A 17,270-nucleotide genomic window follows, 5' to 3' on the forward strand; every position below is an offset into this window, starting at 1 on the left:
GGTAATTGTGTCCCTTCGTGCTATCCATCATTTTATTCCATGGGTTTTCATGTTCCTAACTAACCAAACCTGTTAATGTTACAATGTCAACGTCATATTCAATTGTCATATACTATTGGAATTCTGGATTTTTATGTTTTACATTAACTGAATCATTTTTTACTGACTTCCACCCATTAAACTGGTCATTTTTATGTAGCTATTCTGCAATGGTTTATCAAAACCTAGCTAATAAAACTAAGTTAGCGGATTATCGGCACCCAATTGCCCACCATTGAGAACATCTACCATAAATGCTGCCTGGGCAGGGCGAAAAGCATTATCAAGGATGCATCTTACCCTAACCATGGACTTTTTACTCTCTTCCCATCCGGTAGGCGCTACAGAAGCCTCTGCTCTCGCACCAGCAGGGCACAGGAAGAGCTTCTTCCCTGAGGCTGTGACCCTGCTGAACCTCACATCACAGCGCTAAGCAGTAGTGCACCCATATTGTACTCTCTCTACTTTTATATTTGTACGTTGTAGCACTTTTTATTCACAGTTATTTTGTAAATAACACTATTCTTTGCATTTCTCGTTAGATGCTAACTGGCTTTGCATCTGTACTCAGCACAATGACAATAAAGTTGAATCTAATCTAATCTAAATAAACTACTACCTTAATAATAGACAAAAATCTAAATGTAGAAATTTAAAAAATTAAAATGTTGCAAGTACTCAGCAGGTTATGCACAGAGTTAAAGTTTCAATTCATGACACTTAATCAGATTCACCTGCAATGTTAACCATTTCTCTCTCAACAATTGCCGGCTTGACTATTTCCATCACTTTCTATATTTTTTGCAGATCTCAAGTTTCACTTCTATTTTGAATAATCAAGTTATAGATTTCATTAAAAGTATATTGCTTTCTGCCAATACCAATTTAAATTTGAGATTTAGTAACAACTGCAATTACCTTTGGGTCCTTTTCCCTGTGCAGATTCCACAGTAGTTCGATTCCAAATTAGCATTATTCCTCCAGAATCTCCAGTTAGCACATCACCATTCTCCAAAAATGCTAAGCACTGTACAAATTTTGGTTTTTCATATTTCTGAAAAATAAAAACACTGAGTTTTAAATACTGAACCTAACTTTTGCTGTTGTATATATTATGTAAATTGGGTTTTGCTTTGGTTGTTTAATGCTGCAATCCCTGTCTGTTCATGTGTCAGTCTAAATGCCTCAAACATGATTTTTGTCTTTGCATCTAACACCTTCTCTGGCAGCACATTCCAGGCATTCCCTCTCTGAGCAAAAATATTTGACTTGCAACTCTCCGTTAAACCTTCCCCTCCCTCAACTTAAACCCTATGCATTCTTGTACTTGACATTTCTATCCTACGAAAATCATTTACCCTGTCTATGCCTTTCTTAATTGTATATACTACTAATTACTTGCCTCTCAGCCCATTGCACTCTAGAGAAAACAATCTTAAGTTTGTTTCACTTCTCCTTGGAGCTAATGGTGAATTTCTGCACCCTTTCCAAAGGCTCCACAACCTTCCTCTAATGTGATGACCAGAACAGCATACAATCTTCGAAATGTGGCCCAACCATAGCTAGACCATGACTTGCTAACTTTTATACTCAATTCCCTGATTAAGCATTAAGAAGAGGGACGCCTCACGTCTTAATAAGCTGGTAAGGAAGGCGGGCTCTGTCGTGGGCAAAGTACTGGAGAGTATAACATCGGTAGCAGAGCGAAGGGCGCTGAGTAGGCTACGGTCAATTATGGAAAACCCTGAACATCCTCTACATAGCACCATCCAGAGACAGAGAAGCAGTTTCAGCGACAGGTTGCTATCAATGCAATGCTCCTCAGACAGGATGAAGAGATCAATACTCCCCAATGCCATTCGGCTTTACAATTCAACCGCCAGGAGTAAGATATGTTAAAGTGCCGGGGTTAGGACTCAATGTATTTAAGTAAACTACTTAAGAACTTTTTAAAAGCTATTATTAATGCTTTTTGAGAGGGTGATTTTAGATGCATATCATATTTTTACTGAGTTAAGTATTGTATGTAATTAGTTTTGCTACAACAAGTGTATGGGACATTGGAAAAAATGTTGAATTTCCCCATGGGGATGAATAAAGTATCTATCTATCTATCTAATGAAGGTAAGCAAGCCATATGTCTTCTGTACCACCTTATCCACCTAACATTTTCAGGGAGATATGGACTTACAACCACAGTGTTCCCAAGGATCCTGCCACTTTCAGTAATTTTCTTCTTGCACTTGACCTCCCATCATCTTAAACTTGACAAGATTAAGTTCCATCTACCATTTCTCTGTCAAATAATTAAGAGTCTCTGTCATTTCTCTATTTCCATTATTAATTCCCAAGTCTTAATCTTTAGGAGACCAAGTCTGGTTATTTTCTTTTCCTTTGTGCTTACAGAAACTTTTTGTTTTCATATTATTTGCTAATTTACTCTCACATTTTATATTCTGCCACTTTATTTTTATGCAGCATTTTAAAAAGAAAATCCAAATACCCTGGCTAAACAGCAATCTTCTCAATATTTTCTGTCTTTGCCTTCAATTTAATGCCATTATTTATTTCTTCCTTTCACAGATGTTACATCCTCCTTACAGGACATTTTTCACTTGAATGTGGGATTACTTAATTTGTGAAATTGGTTCCTAAATGTCTGTTACTGCTGATCTACTATCTTACCCTTCAATCTAATTTTCCACTTTTCTGTAGTTCTATTATAATTACCTTAATTTAATTTTAGGATTCTAATTTCAGGCTCAAGTTTTTAACCATCAAATTGAATACGACATTTCTAGCATACAATGACCATTCTGTCTTCAGGGATCTTTTAATAAAAGATCAAAAATAAACCTTGATACCAGATTTGAAAATGTGCTACCTGTATGGACTTCAACATATTACTCTAAGAAACCATCCTGAATATGCTTAAGATAGGTTCAGCTGTATTTGTCATGTTTCGATATTTCAATGTATACGCAGTGAAATGTGTCATTTGCGTCAATGACCAACACGGCTCAAGAATTTATGGGGGCAGCCTGCAAGTGATGTCATGCTTCTGGCACCAACTTAGCATGCTCACACCTTACTAACCTTAACCTGAATATGGAAGGAAACCAGAGCACCCAGAGGAAACCCACGACATCACGGGGATAACAAACTCCTTACAGACAGTGTCATGAATTGAACCAGGATAGCTAGCGCTTTAAATCATTACACTAACCGCCCACAGCTTCATGAACTTGTCCTCAAACCTAGCCTAACAATTTCATTTGTACGATCTACATCTTGATTAACATTACTCAGTATCTTTCTTACGAGCCTGAGGTACAAACAACATTTATAACATTTACCAGAATAACTGGGATCTGTGTGGCTTGCAGATTAGTGGGTATGGAGTCACAGAGTGGAGTGTGGGTTTCTCCAATAAACTCTTGAAGGTCATATAGAGAGGGAGAACTAACTGCAGATAAGTGTGGGCTCAGTGAAAAGGAGAGGGAGGGATTGCAGCTGAAAAGATAGCTCATATTGGATGTTAAGCAATAGACTGAAGGGAGCAACCAAGGGGGTTATTAGTAGATTTGCTGTTGCAGAGAATCCACTGGGTAGTCAGCTTGTTCTGGCATAGTTCTGAAAGAGTTATGTAAGGCTTAATAGTATTTCATGCTGGCAGTCAAATATTTTCAAATCTTGACAGTTTGGACCCAGCTATGGCTGTATTATGGGGAATAAGCAGGGCTTTGCATATTGAAAGGATAGAGGTAAGCAAATGTTTCAGCAAGCTAAGAGCTGTAGATGAATGAAAGACTAACAGCAACGTCTTTGATATTTTAATTTTCCCTTCAACTGCATCTCTGCGAGTATTTTCTGAATGTGTACCAAGTTACATATTATTCAATTTAAGAGTACAGGAAACACTGCCAACTAAAATGATGAAATGATGCTTCCTGAATTTTACTTTCAGAATTGAGAAGAGTACATTGAGGATACAAAAAAAAGAGAACTAATTTAAACTGACCCTGAACCTAGTATCCTAAACTTAAATAAAGCAACTGCAATTAAACTAAGGTTACATTTGTTCAATATTACTGCAGCATTTTGATTTTGTAATAATACTTCTTAAAGTGCTGAAGATCCTTTTTATACTTGTCAATTTTATTTAATAATATGCAGAATTATGGAATTATTATACAGGAAATCTTTTTCTCTTTTTGGCTTGGAGATTAAAAGAAAATTAGAGTGACTTTACATCCAATCTCTGCTTACTAATTGTTTTCTCCTCATATCTTATATTGTCCACCTCCCTCTTTTTACATCAAAGATTTTATATTCTGCCTTTTAAAAACCATTATCAAGGAATTAAAGCAATTTCCCCCCAAAGTCCATGAGCAATGAGGGGCCAAGAGAAAAGCGAAGTTAAATTTTTCCATCCACTGGAAAGTTCAGTTTACAGCATACATGTGAAACCAAAGGATGCTAACTTCTTGGAAATTAAACCATCTTTGTTTTCTGTGTATTATGAAGCTGAAGCATGGAAGCAACTGCTGTAGCATCCCTTCCTCCACACACTTTACTCTGAACTTCAAGCTATTTTCAATGCATCTGCTTAAGCAAAGGGAAGGTGCCTTGCACTCAACACTGAGGTCATTCACCAACCTGCCCCCAATGAACTTTTTTTTTGACAATATATTTTTGACACTGTATTTTTGACATTAAGGGTTCCTGATAAGATCTTGATAAAGTGGACCACTCCACATATTGTTCGGAACCACAGCCCAAAGACAGACATCAATGATGGAATTCAGCACTGCTTTCAATGCACAGTACAGTCCTTGGATGCTTGAGAAAGGGTGTGTGTGGAGATCAGGATTTCAGACCTGACACAAAATTGCTACTCTCTAACATGCTTATGTGACATGGACTACCTACAATAGGTGAGTTGTAGCACTAGGGAATTCATTAGCAAGCAGAACAACAAGTGTTTCTGTGGTTGAGAGTGAAATATTATGCTGCCACACTGGTGCCAAGGTCAGCAATGTCTGGGGTTAGGTAATGAACATTTGACAAGCAAGAGAAAACAGCCAGACATTGGTAATAAGAGGGATAAGGTCCAGCAGAATGAGCTTTAGGAATCGGACATGACTTTGAAGTTGACAATCTCAAGATTATTCCCTGCACCATGCATCTAGTGAGGGTTGACAGATGAACACATGATCAAAGAGTTCACGTAGGAAACGCTTTAGGTACTTGGATCATAGAGGTTGCTTCTTGGGTAGTGGGAGCAGCACAAGAAGCACCAAAACAGGAAGGGGATCAACATTCTTGTAGGAATGTTTGCTCACACTACTCATGAGGGTTTAAACTAACTTGGCAGTGCGGTGGAAAGCATAGTAGCAATAGAGCAGGTGGGAAGAAAAATGCAGAGGATAAATCTAGTCAGATTGATAGAGAAGAATGATTGTTTAAGGCATGGGAGAGCTGGCAGGCTCAAATGCATTTACGTCAACAAAATGTTAGTACTTATGATATCATGGAAGGATCATCCAATGAGGCCTTTTGGATAGAATTTAAGATGATTAGAGGGCAGATCACTTTGATGGAGTTATAATATAGACATCCCAATTGAAAGTAGGAATTCGAGGAACAGATATGTAGTAAATCACAGAAAGGTGCAAGAACAATAGGGTTATAATAGTTGGGGGATTTTCGTTTGCCCAATATTTATTGGGATTACCTTGGTGCAAGAGGCTTAGAAGTGATGGAATTTGTTGTGTCTAAGAAAGATTGAGGCAATATGTTGTTAATTCACATAAAAAAAACAGGAAAGAACTCAACCTTTCCTTCGGAACAAAACTGAGCAAGCTGTCTGTTTGCATCCACAATTTGTCATTGGAGGCAGTAAGTTATGGCGGAAGGATGCCTGTGTTTAGTTTGACATTTCTAAACCTACCCCAAAAATTCCCTGTTTTCTCGCAAGGGAATTTCCATTCCACGTCCAGAAAAATACATGTGATTTGCCACATGTTACTATTGTGTTGGGGTCTGTAGGGTGAAAATCAGCAGCAAGCACAGACTCATTGGTACTCTGTCCAAAACAAAACAACAAAAGCTTTGCGTTAACTCTATGGAACGACAAATAAAAATAAGATACACCTTTTCTCATAATCACACAGCAGAATGATCAACTATGTGAATAAATTTAAGCTTTGTGATTAATTACAGTACAAGTTATAATTGTCAAATTAACATTGCCAACAATTTTATCTTTCTCACATATGAACATATTGTTAGAAAGGACCCATCTTTCTTGATGCTATTGCCCATTCCTTTTTGAAAGTGGCATCAACCATCTAATCAGAAAATGCTTGAAACATTTAGTAATAACCATGGAGAGAGAAATTGATTTAGCATTTTGGGTGGATGACCCTTTCTGAACTTAAGCCTTGACGTTACTGATACTGCCTGGTTTGCTTTTTCCATTCAATAAATTATTTGATTTAAAACAATTCCTCTTTCCAAAGATGCAGTCTGACCTGCTGTAGACATCCAGCATTTTCTGCTTTCACTTTAGTCTTCCACCATCTCAGATTTTTATCAACTTTCTAATGTAAGCTCAGTACGACCTCTTAATTTTTCCTGGATAACAATGGGGATCATTAATTTTAAAATATCTATATTTTCACCTCTCTTTTGGTACTACTTAATTGTTTTATATATACACAGTATATATACTTACTGTAATTTGTACTGTAATTTTTATTATGTATTGCACTGTACTGCTGCCACATAACAACAAATTTTACAACAAGTGCTGGTGATACTAATCCTGATTCTGATTATAATTCTATGTCAAATGACAAATCTTAACATATAATATCATTGTGTGTTGTGTGTGTTGCTCGGATTTCCAGCACCTGCAGATTTTCTCTCCTTTGTGATAAAATATCGGTGTGTATCAGTGAGACCTGACGTGCATTGGGAGACCACTTCACCGAGTACCTACGCTCCACCTGCCAGAAAAAGCCAGATCTCTCAGTGGCCACCCATTTTAATTCCACTTCCCATTCCGATATGTCAATCCAAGGCCTCTTCTACTATTGCGATGAGGTCATAGCCAGGTCGGAGGAGAAACACCTTATATTCCGTCTGGGTAGCCTCCAACCTGATGGCAAGAACACTGATTTTTCCAACTTCTGACAATGCTCCACCCCCTTACACCATTGCCCACTTCCATTTTCCTCTTCTCTCTCACACCTCATCTCCTAACCTGTCTATCACCTCCCTCTGGTGCTCCTCCCCCTTTTCTTTTTTCCATGGCCTTCTGTCCTCTCCTATCAGATTCCCCCTTCTCCAGCCTGTATCTCTTTCACCAATCAACTTCCCAGCTCTTTACTTCACCCCTCCTGGTTTCACCTATCACCTTGAGTTTCTTCCTCTCCCCCACCTTCTTACTCTGACTTCATCTCTTTTTCTTCAGTCCTGAGGAAGGGTCTTGGCCTGAAACATCCACTATACTCTTTTCCATAGATGTTGCCTGGCCTGCTGAGTTCCTCCAGCATTTTGCATGTGTTGCATATATAAAACACAGTTCACAATTGTTCGAATTCTTAAAAAAAAATCAAAAATGTTAAATTCTCAGAAATATAACAACTTTTTAAAAAATCTACTGAGAGCATCAGCTATGTCCAGCTGTAGAGAGGGGCTCTCTCTAACACGCCTAGTCTGAAGATGAAAGTAAACGTCAATATTTTCCATTTTCACTAACATTGTAAACTTCCACTAATCTTAAGAACAATGTTTCTTAAATATTTGAGTATCTGAGGATGCTTTCCCTTTATGCAGAACATAGAACTAGTGGCACAGTGCTAAAATCTCAGGTTTGTGGAACTCTGGAATTCCCTGCAACAGAGAGATATGGAAGGGAAATCATGGAAGAGATTTAAGACTCAAAGATAGATCTTTAAAATATTAAGTGATAAAGGGTTATGGGGAAACAGGAGGAAAAACCAAGCTGAATCCAAGATCTAATCAGCCAATAATCTTATTGAATGGTGGTGCAGTCCTTAGTTTTTTTTTGTTTTCTTAATTGGTTAGTAAGTTTTGACTATATATGGCAACTTTAAGCTTTGTAAATATTTCAGATGTAATAACATTTTTAAAAATTGCAGGATGTTTAAAAAAAAATTAAAATTCTGGAAATAATCAGTAGGTCAGACAGCTTCTGAAAAGAGATATAGTTGATGCTTCAGATCTCAAACCATTTATATGATGCAGAGATCTATGCCTGAAACATCAATTCTTTCACTACAAATTCTGCACAACTAGTTAAATTTTCCAGTACTTTACATTTTAATTTTACCTTTTAATGTTGCTCCAATTAATGCAATATAGTAGCACTGATATACAGAACTATCATAGATAAAATGAGGAACATTATGAGCATTTCATACATTTAAGTTTGCAACTCTGAAAGTCAATGTGAAACTAGCAAGATAACGTTCATCTTCGTGCAACTATCAAACATACCTTTATTTCAGCAATTTTGGACTTTTTCTGCCATTCCCATACAGTTAGCATGTGCTCATTGGAGTCATCCACTACGCAGAGATGAGTTCCTGAATCCTAAAGTAATTAATGAAAAGGAGTAGTAATTTCACCTTTTAAAAGCTCATAAAATAAAGTTGAAAGGCATAGAAATAAGTAGGTATACATATATTTAGTCCAGAATATATTAGATATTACAAGCTTATTAACATAAAATTGATGTTACACTGATGAATTTCACCATTAAGTCACTATTTCATTAGTGTAGAAGCACATAAATCAGCCTTTTCCAGCCAGCTCATCCATTCCAACCATAATACCTATCAACGGTAATCCCATTAAGCAGCATTAGGCCCATATCCTTCTAGCTTTTCCTATCCAAGTACCTGCCCATATGTCTTTTAAGCATATCATTAGTGGAGGGGAAGAAGGTTAAAACATTGAGTGTAGACCATCAGGCTCCTGAAGCTCTTCCTCGAAGGTAGTAGCATGAAGAGAGCATGCCCCAGATGGTGAGCATCTTTAATGATGGATGTCACCTTCTTGAGTCACTGCATCTTGAACAAGTCCTCAATGGTTCTGACTAGCTGAGTCTAAAACCCTCCACAGCCCCTTGTAATTCTGTACATTGGAGACTCCATGCCAGGTTGTGAAGCAACCAGTCAGAATGTTCTGCACCATACATCCATAGAAATTTGCAAGAGTCTTTGGTGACATACCAAATCTCTACAAACCCCTAATTAAGTAGAGCCGCCGGTGTGCCTTCTTCATGAATGGCCAGGATTCATCCTCCTTTCTCAGGCAATATCCAGGTGAATTGCATCTGCACTCCCTCTATTTCTACTACATTCTTCCCATACTGTGGTGACCAGAATATTACACAATACTCCAAATGGGATCTAACCAATATTTTGTAAAGCTGCAACATGATGTCTCACTCTTATGTTCAATGCTTAGGCCTGTGAAAGCAATGTACTAATACTCTGCGTCACCACCTTGACAGAGCTACAGACTTACACCCAAAGGTCCCTAAACAATCTTAAGGTGCCTGACACTCATTCTACATATCATATCAGAATTTTCCAAAATCTATTACCTCACACTTGTCTGGATTAAATTCTGCCACTGCTCCACCTAATTTTACAGCTAATTTATAGTAGGTCCTGGCTGTATTCCTAGACAATCTTCTTTGCCATCTGCAATACCACGTAGTTTCATGACATCTGCAAACTTGCTAATCAGACCATCACATTTTCATCTAAGTCACTGATATATTATGTATATGCTTTGATGTCAAATTATGTCTGATAGTTTTCAGACGCTTTACTATGTTAAAATGAGCATACAGGTGAAATTTGGGTGGAAATGTTATGTGAAAATAATCAAGCCAGAGTGGTTTATTCCCTTTTGATCCCAGTTTTCGTGATGGTACTGCTGACAATATTCACTGGGCCTATTTAAATTGTACAGTTCAACTTGCTTCAATGCACTGACAACATGCAATCAAATTATTTTCTAGATATAATATGTCCAGTTATATGTAATAATAGCTTCTGGATCACTAATGACATACATGACAATCAGCAGCGATATTATCCATGTCTGAAGGTGAAAGTCCTTGGCAATATCTTATTGTCAAATCAAAAATCTTTTGAGTTATTTAGCTGACTCATTTTAAACTTAAATTTGCCAGGATGGTTGCCAACAAATATAAAAATATCAGCTAGGGTTGGGTAAGAGGGATAATTGGATCTCATTCTCTTTATTTCCATCATTAACCTGAGATTTCATTTTGGTTCCTACATTGAGAATGGAGCACTGTGATGATAGCATAGATCCAGAGACAAAAGCCTGGATCTTCCTGCTGTGAATAGCTCAACATCCACCAAACCAAAGAGATTTATTTTTTCTCTTTCCTTAAAGACTACATAAAGCCATTTTGGGAAGGGAATGGCATTAGATTAGGAGAAACTCTGAATTTTCAAATCTGGTTCCTCAGAATAAACAAAGTAGTGTTAATGTTGATCATAAGAAACCTGGATCAATTTTTAACAGAGCAATTTTTTTGCTTGCATATTTCAAAAGGAAAGGCCACCTTTATAAAGAATCACATTATTGGCAAAGCTCATGATTGTCCACTCCTAATTTCAGAGGTAAGATAACAAGAATGTCAAATCACAGGGGGAAAAAAGGCATTCATCGTGAGGTAGATACAAGGCACCATTTTATGAAGTAACAGTTTCTGAAACATTAGTAAGGAAAAGTTATAATACTTCAACTCGAGCTCTGAAATAAAACTTGAAATCACCAATACTGGTGTTTGAGGCAGTCCTAAAGATATTCCCCAGGCTAATTCTGTGGACGAATGGTTATCTAATTACAAAAAGCTTTAAGAAGTGATTTATATTCTATGGAATTCAAAATTTTATTGAATTAAATAGAATCAATAAAGGATGTGGCAGGTTAAATAAATAGTTTTTCAAGCAAAAGAATCTTGAATGAGGGGAAATCCTTACAAGGTTATGGGGAGGAGTAATTTAAAACTAAGGTCAATGGTCTCTTCTCACAGAGGATAGTGAAACCTTGGAATTCTCAGTTCCAGAGGGTTGCAGGGCTAGATCATTGGCAAGTACCTGGATCACTAAGGCGCATTTTAACAGGATGCACCACAAGCCTCAGCCAGGGGCTGTATACTTGGTGGCATAACCAAGTTCTCAGACAGCTGGCATCAATCTTGGAACAGAGGCAAACCACCGTAAACGCTCTCCCACAAACGTTGGCAGGAAATACCCACATTACACGATTTGTACCAGCAGGCCAACCTCCAGAGCACCATATAACATCAAAAGAGGTAAGCATTCTGCAGGTTGCTCAGGATTGGAAGATGGACGTGGACTTGGAAAGAAGCTTGTGTTTCCCCCAGACATTTTGGCTACAACACTCCAGCCAGACATGGTCCTGTGGTCCACAACAGCCAAGCTGGCATATGTTGTGGAATTGACAGTACCATGGGAAGATGGTATTGAAGAAGCTCATGACAGGAAAAAGACCAAGTACTCTGAACTGGCAACTGAAGCTGCCCAGAACGGCTGGAAGACCAAGATTTTCCCTGTAGAAGTGGGATGCAGGGGATTCGTGGCCACATCTACGACCAGTCTATTGAAGAAGATGGGGGTGAGGGGTTATTCACTCCAACAAGCAATCAAGTCCTTGTCAAATGCAGCAGAAGAAAGCAGTAATTGGATTTGGATTAAAAGTAAACACAATAACTGGGCTGCAGGATGAAGACAGGAGGGTATGGAACTGAGGGGGGTGTATCTGGGATGCCAGGTAGCACCGTTGAGCACTCTGGAGACAGCGTGGGCTTATCAACGAAACGTCAAAGGAGGGTGCCCACCTGATGACCCCAATGTGGTACCTACCTTCTTGTCACCACTCCAAGCCCACTGCCAACATCGAGAGTGCCGACTCATTATAGGGATTGAAACATTAAGTCCTACTAGCTCTACTGATTGGGCTATTTAAAGAAGTAGAAGATTTTTTTAAAATATCAAGGAACAGAATGCTATGGAGCACTGGCATAGAATAGTAGAATGAGGAGTCTGCTAATAAGTAATGACCATATTGTACTGTGCATATATTTGAGAGGTCAACTGGCCAGTTTCTGTTGCTATTTTCTTGAGTTCTTGTATTCCAATCAGCAAATATTCAAGCCAAAAGAATTCAAACCTAAAGCAATTAGTAATGGTAATTTACAAAAGTATTTTATTATAATATAATTTTCCTTTCATACTTACAGCTTTTGAGAATGCCAATGAACCAACTCCCCGTTCAAAAGTTCCAAGGCCAATTATCTGTAGTGTTGCAAGGCTAACTGAATCCCATACTCGTACATGAGGCTGTAGGGGCTGAATTGAAATACTTGTGCTTAGGCTTTGAAAAGGAAGAGCATTACATGAACAATTGCTTGGACAATACAACAATACTATATCCTTAAAACACTCCAAACCCAAAAGGCTATTAAGCTATGAAAACCCTAGACACAATCACATTTTTAAAAGTAAATTGAAACATTCAGCTAATCATCTAATAACTTACCAAGATTACCCAGTGAGCTGGTGAATCATATACAAACTTGATCCCTGACTTCCCAGTTGGGAATGACTCCAAGGCAAAAGATTGCTCATAATAAATGAAGACTAATACAACTTTGATCAACTGCTATTGAACATCAACCATTAGATTTCAGACAAGAATCACAAAACCTTGGTAGAGGAAGGCAGGAGAGGCTGGAGGGGAGCAGTCAGAGGTCGAATAGAAAAAAAGGGGATCACAAAAACAATAGCAAGTAGAGCCTTAACCTCATAGCTCCAATGACAGGCCTGATCACAACATCCAGGGCTGTGTGTGTAGAGCTTACATGTTCTCCTTGTTACTGTGGGGATTTCTTTTGGTACTCTGGTTTACTCCCACATGCTAGATTGGAAGGTTAGTTGGCAACTGTAAATTGCGTCTTTAGAATCAGAAGGTGGGAGGGAGGGTTGGAATAGTTGATTAGAAAATAAAGAGAATAAACTGCTTTGGTGGTGGATTAAAGTAAAAGAGTGCTCATTGTTTGGCATGGAATCAGAGGGCCTAAGTGCCTACTTTTGTGGGGTATTTTCCACAACTGAAATTAAATGAGAAAGAATGGAAGATGTCTAAGAGAGTCATGATGAAAGAACTGAGAAAACTTGGAAACTTTATTAAAAGTAGAGAGCTGCAGTTACTTTTTTTTAAAGAGATGTACACCCAATAAAGACACATTTAAGAGGCAAATTAATAAAATGTGACAAATGAGAATTTCAGGACGGGGATAAATAATTTGCATGCTGGAATATAACAAAGTTAGAGCAAGTTAAGAAGGCAGGGGTAAAGGATATGCTAAGCATTGTAAATAAAGTTTTCAGTGTAAATGTAATGTGATTAAAATAGAGGCAGACAATGCTGACTAGGTAGAAAATTTAAATTCCTTTTATTTAGAGTACAATGATCTAGAAGATTAAGACGCACAAGATCCATAGTGTCTTGCTAGTTTAGATCAGAATTGGCTTACCCAGAGAAGACAGAGTGGTGAAGGGTATTGGTTTGGTTGGAGCTCCCTTATCAGAAGTGTTCTGCAGGGATTGGTGCTGAGGCCTTTTGCTTGTGATATACATAAATGAATTGGATAGAAGTGTAAATGGGTAGATTAGTAAATTTACAGATAAGTAGAGCTGTGTACAGTGAAGAAGACGGCTGTCAAAGGATACAGATTAGTTTTACATATGAGTGAAAAATTGCACAGAGTTTAATCCAAGCAGCTATGAAGTGTTAGAGGCCAAATGCAAGGAGAAAGTACATAATTAATGGTGGGGCACTTAACAGCATTGATATACAGAAGGATATTGAGGTCCAAATCCACAGTTTCGCGAAAATGATCAGGTGATAAAGAAGGCATGTGACATGCTTGTCTTCATTGATTAGGACATTGAGTCTAAGAGTAAAAAAGCCATGTGGCAGCTACTTGTGTGCATTGCCCTGAATTTACAGCACCTGCAGGCTTTCATGTTTAGATTTGATTTCTAACTTGATTTGTCTCTGATTAAAAATCAAGAAAATGAACCTCAGCTATGGTTCTCTTCCCATAGAAGCTGCTTGACCTTCTGATGTTTTTCTTTAAATCTTTCATCATTTGCAAACTTTACATTTTGTTTGCCCCTAATGGTATTACCTTACTTTTTCCCCCACATTATGTATCATCTGTCACGCTCTCACTCATTTATTGCCTCTCACCTTACTCAGCACAATTCATGCTGCCACACAGCTTAGAATTATCAGCAAACCTGAACTATATTTGTTCCTCTCATAGAAGTTATAGATATAGAAAAGTTAGCACCTCAGCACTGAATACTGTGACATTCCACTAACCATCTAAACAGAAAATTATCTATGTTATTCTGACCAAGCAAGGATTAACTAATCATTATCCCATGTCGGTGTATTACATACAATCAATGCATGTAAGCTATCTTATGTATTTATATTCATTGCATTTTTAATTATTGTGTCTTTATCTAATATGTTTTTTTTTGGTGCTGTATCAGATCCAGAGTAACAATTATTTTGTTCTCCTTTACACTTATGTGCTGGAAATGACATTAAACAATCTTGAATGTGAATTACCCTCAATGCTATTAGCTCTGAACTTGTTTAGTATCTGCTGTGACTCCTTATTAAATGCCTTCTGGAAGTTGAAATACACAATAGCAATACAAGCTCATCCAAATTTATTCTACTTGTTGGAATTTTAGAAGTTTACAGGTTTGTCAAACAATTTTTCTTGCATCAAAATCAGGATTAATATCACCGGATTATGTTGTGAAATTTGGTAACTTGTTAAATTTTGTCATCCCCGCCCAATCTTGTTATTTCACAAGTGTGAAAATATTATGTTAACAAATTAACAGATTTTATAATTTACCTCCAACTACCAGTCTGTAGTTCTTTTGAACTCCTAAGATACTGGTTATCAGGTAAAATCAGCTTTCTGTCCTATTATTTCTGCAATGCCTTTTTTTAAAAACTAAATGCTATATTGATATTTAGGCCAAAATGAGTGACTAATGAAGAAAATTAAATCAATTGGGACCAAGAAGTGTGGAGTTTTTAAGAATGAGGATCAGAAACATTAAAATTTAGTGATAGGGTAGATGACTACAGCAGAAAGGCATGGAAAATGGAGTTGAAGTTAACAGTCACATCTGCTGTGACCTTACTAAACTGGCAGAGCAAGACTGATGGCCTTTCCGCCTGCCCTTGCTCCAATAGTTGTTTTAGTCATTCGCATTACATTTTTAAAGGGTGCATCAAAATCCTATGGCTTTACTGCATCATATTATATGCTCTCATTCTGAAGTATTCTAAAACTTACTCTTCCATCCTTGTCTACTCCAGCTATCTGTCCTGTTGCAATCTTGATTTTGTCTGGATGAACTGCAAGGCTGCAATAAAATAACCAAAAGGTATTAAATACTTTAATATATTCTGAATACATAACACAATGCAGCATGCATAATTCCTTAAGGTATACAATATTATAACACTTTAAGGTTGATTCAACAGCAGAATTTGATGCCAATTGAAATTATAAATAAATACCAAAAGTTAAACTTGAACCTACCGATGACAATAAACATTAAAAACTAGAACCAAAACCATTCTACGGGTTTGAGATTATTTCTTTGAAAATATTTACTGGCAAATCAGTCTGACAGTGAAAGAATCATTTTGGTGGCTCCTGCATTGCAAACAACAGCTAATGAATTCTTTTTTTTTTGTTGTTTATCACTGCTTTTTCTATAATCTTTGCTTTGCCATATACTCTCAGTAGCAACATTCTCGCTGGCACCACTTCCCACTTTAACCAAAAGCACAACACACATCATGGGTGTTGGTTTAATATAGTATTCAAAAGATATGAAATACATAAAAAGTAATTTTTAGAGATAAATTTAATGTTAGCTTTCAAATTCAAAAAACAAAAATAAAATAGCCATCAGTCAGCAGGAAACATTTCATCTATAGGTGTCAAAACCATGAACAAACCATAGATGTTTACTAACTTACTCTTCGAATGATACACCATAGCGACTTGCCAATACAATTCGTAACAAGCTTTGGTACTTTGGCAACATTTCAAATACTTTGCTTAACTGCCTTTCTGCTGCATTTGCTAATAAGTGCAGTCTTATGCACCAGTAATCCATGAACCTTGATCAGAACCTATTTAAGTGGGGTAGACAGAGTGCTAAATCGTAGTCAGGTCTCTGTTCTCGCCTACCAATTTTATTCAATGTTGAAGGCAGGTTATATTAGCCAGGCAAAAAAGTTGAATAAGATGCAAAGGATACAGCTAAAGGAACAATATTAATGGTACTTTATGAAATTTCACAGTTATGAGACCCATTTGGTAAAATGGTAAATTGAACCAATTCAATAGCAACCTGGCAGGATTTGGTTAGGTTATCATATCATACCAAGTTTATAAATCTTTATTGAAAAGTTTGCAAGTTAGAATTAGGAGGATGGTCATCACCTCAATCTATGAGCAACAATTGCATCTTAGTCTTGGATTTTCTAATCTCTCCCTACAATGGCAGCCCTAAGTGAAAATTGGGAGAGCCAATTTTCAAATTGGTAGGGTGATAAAATGTTTAGAGTTTGGCACAAAAATTTCCTGTAGAGATTCCAACTCACCCTCCAAAATAAAAACACACAAAACTTTGTGTATTGTCAATGTTCACAACTTTCTGCACAAAAAATTATACAAGTGTTCTTTGAGGAAGCAATATTTTGTTATTTGCTTTGTTCTTTGAAGCATTAGTCCCACACCTCCCCCTGTATTTTCCCCAAAGTCTTGTAACTGCTTTTGCCTCAAGTACTTTTCCTAATTCATTCTTGAACTCTATTGAATTCAATTCCAGACTGCAAGAAATATTTTCCCTTGCCCTTCCTCCAACTCTCATTTGTTTTGGTTTTCAAGTCTATTCACCCGTAGAAAATCTGTCATTTACAAAACAAGTAATGGTTTTCAACAGTTTGGGCAAATCCTTAATGGTTTTTGCTCTAAAAATAGGAAAAATAAACCTTTATCTAGTCTTGCT

The 17,270-nt window shown here is 37.2% G+C and overlaps 1 protein-coding gene across 5 annotated transcripts in view; it reads right to left on the reverse strand.

Annotated features, from left to right (window-relative positions):
• The window catches only part of LOC140730394 (echinoderm microtubule-associated protein-like 4), a 236,006-nt gene that overhangs the window by 65,129 nt on the left and 153,607 nt on the right, over positions 1 to 17,270 (reverse strand). For all 5 annotated transcript variants that reach the window (XM_073050716.1, XM_073050715.1, XM_073050713.1 and 2 more), the window contains 5 exons: positions 15,539 to 15,608; positions 12,384 to 12,494; positions 8,569 to 8,664; positions 5,993 to 6,127; positions 958 to 1,093 (listed from right to left, as the gene is read on the reverse strand). In XM_073050716.1, the coding sequence (XP_072906817.1) occupies positions 958 to 1,093; positions 5,993 to 6,127; positions 8,569 to 8,664; positions 12,384 to 12,494; positions 15,539 to 15,608 (548 nt within the window). The remainder of the gene's footprint in view (positions 1 to 957; positions 1,094 to 5,992; positions 6,128 to 8,568; positions 8,665 to 12,383; positions 12,495 to 15,538; positions 15,609 to 17,270) is intronic.

This window comes from Hemitrygon akajei, chromosome 7 (assembly GCF_048418815.1).
Source record: "Hemitrygon akajei chromosome 7, sHemAka1.3, whole genome shotgun sequence".
NCBI classification, from domain to species: Eukaryota; Metazoa; Chordata; class Chondrichthyes; order Myliobatiformes; family Dasyatidae; genus Hemitrygon; species Hemitrygon akajei.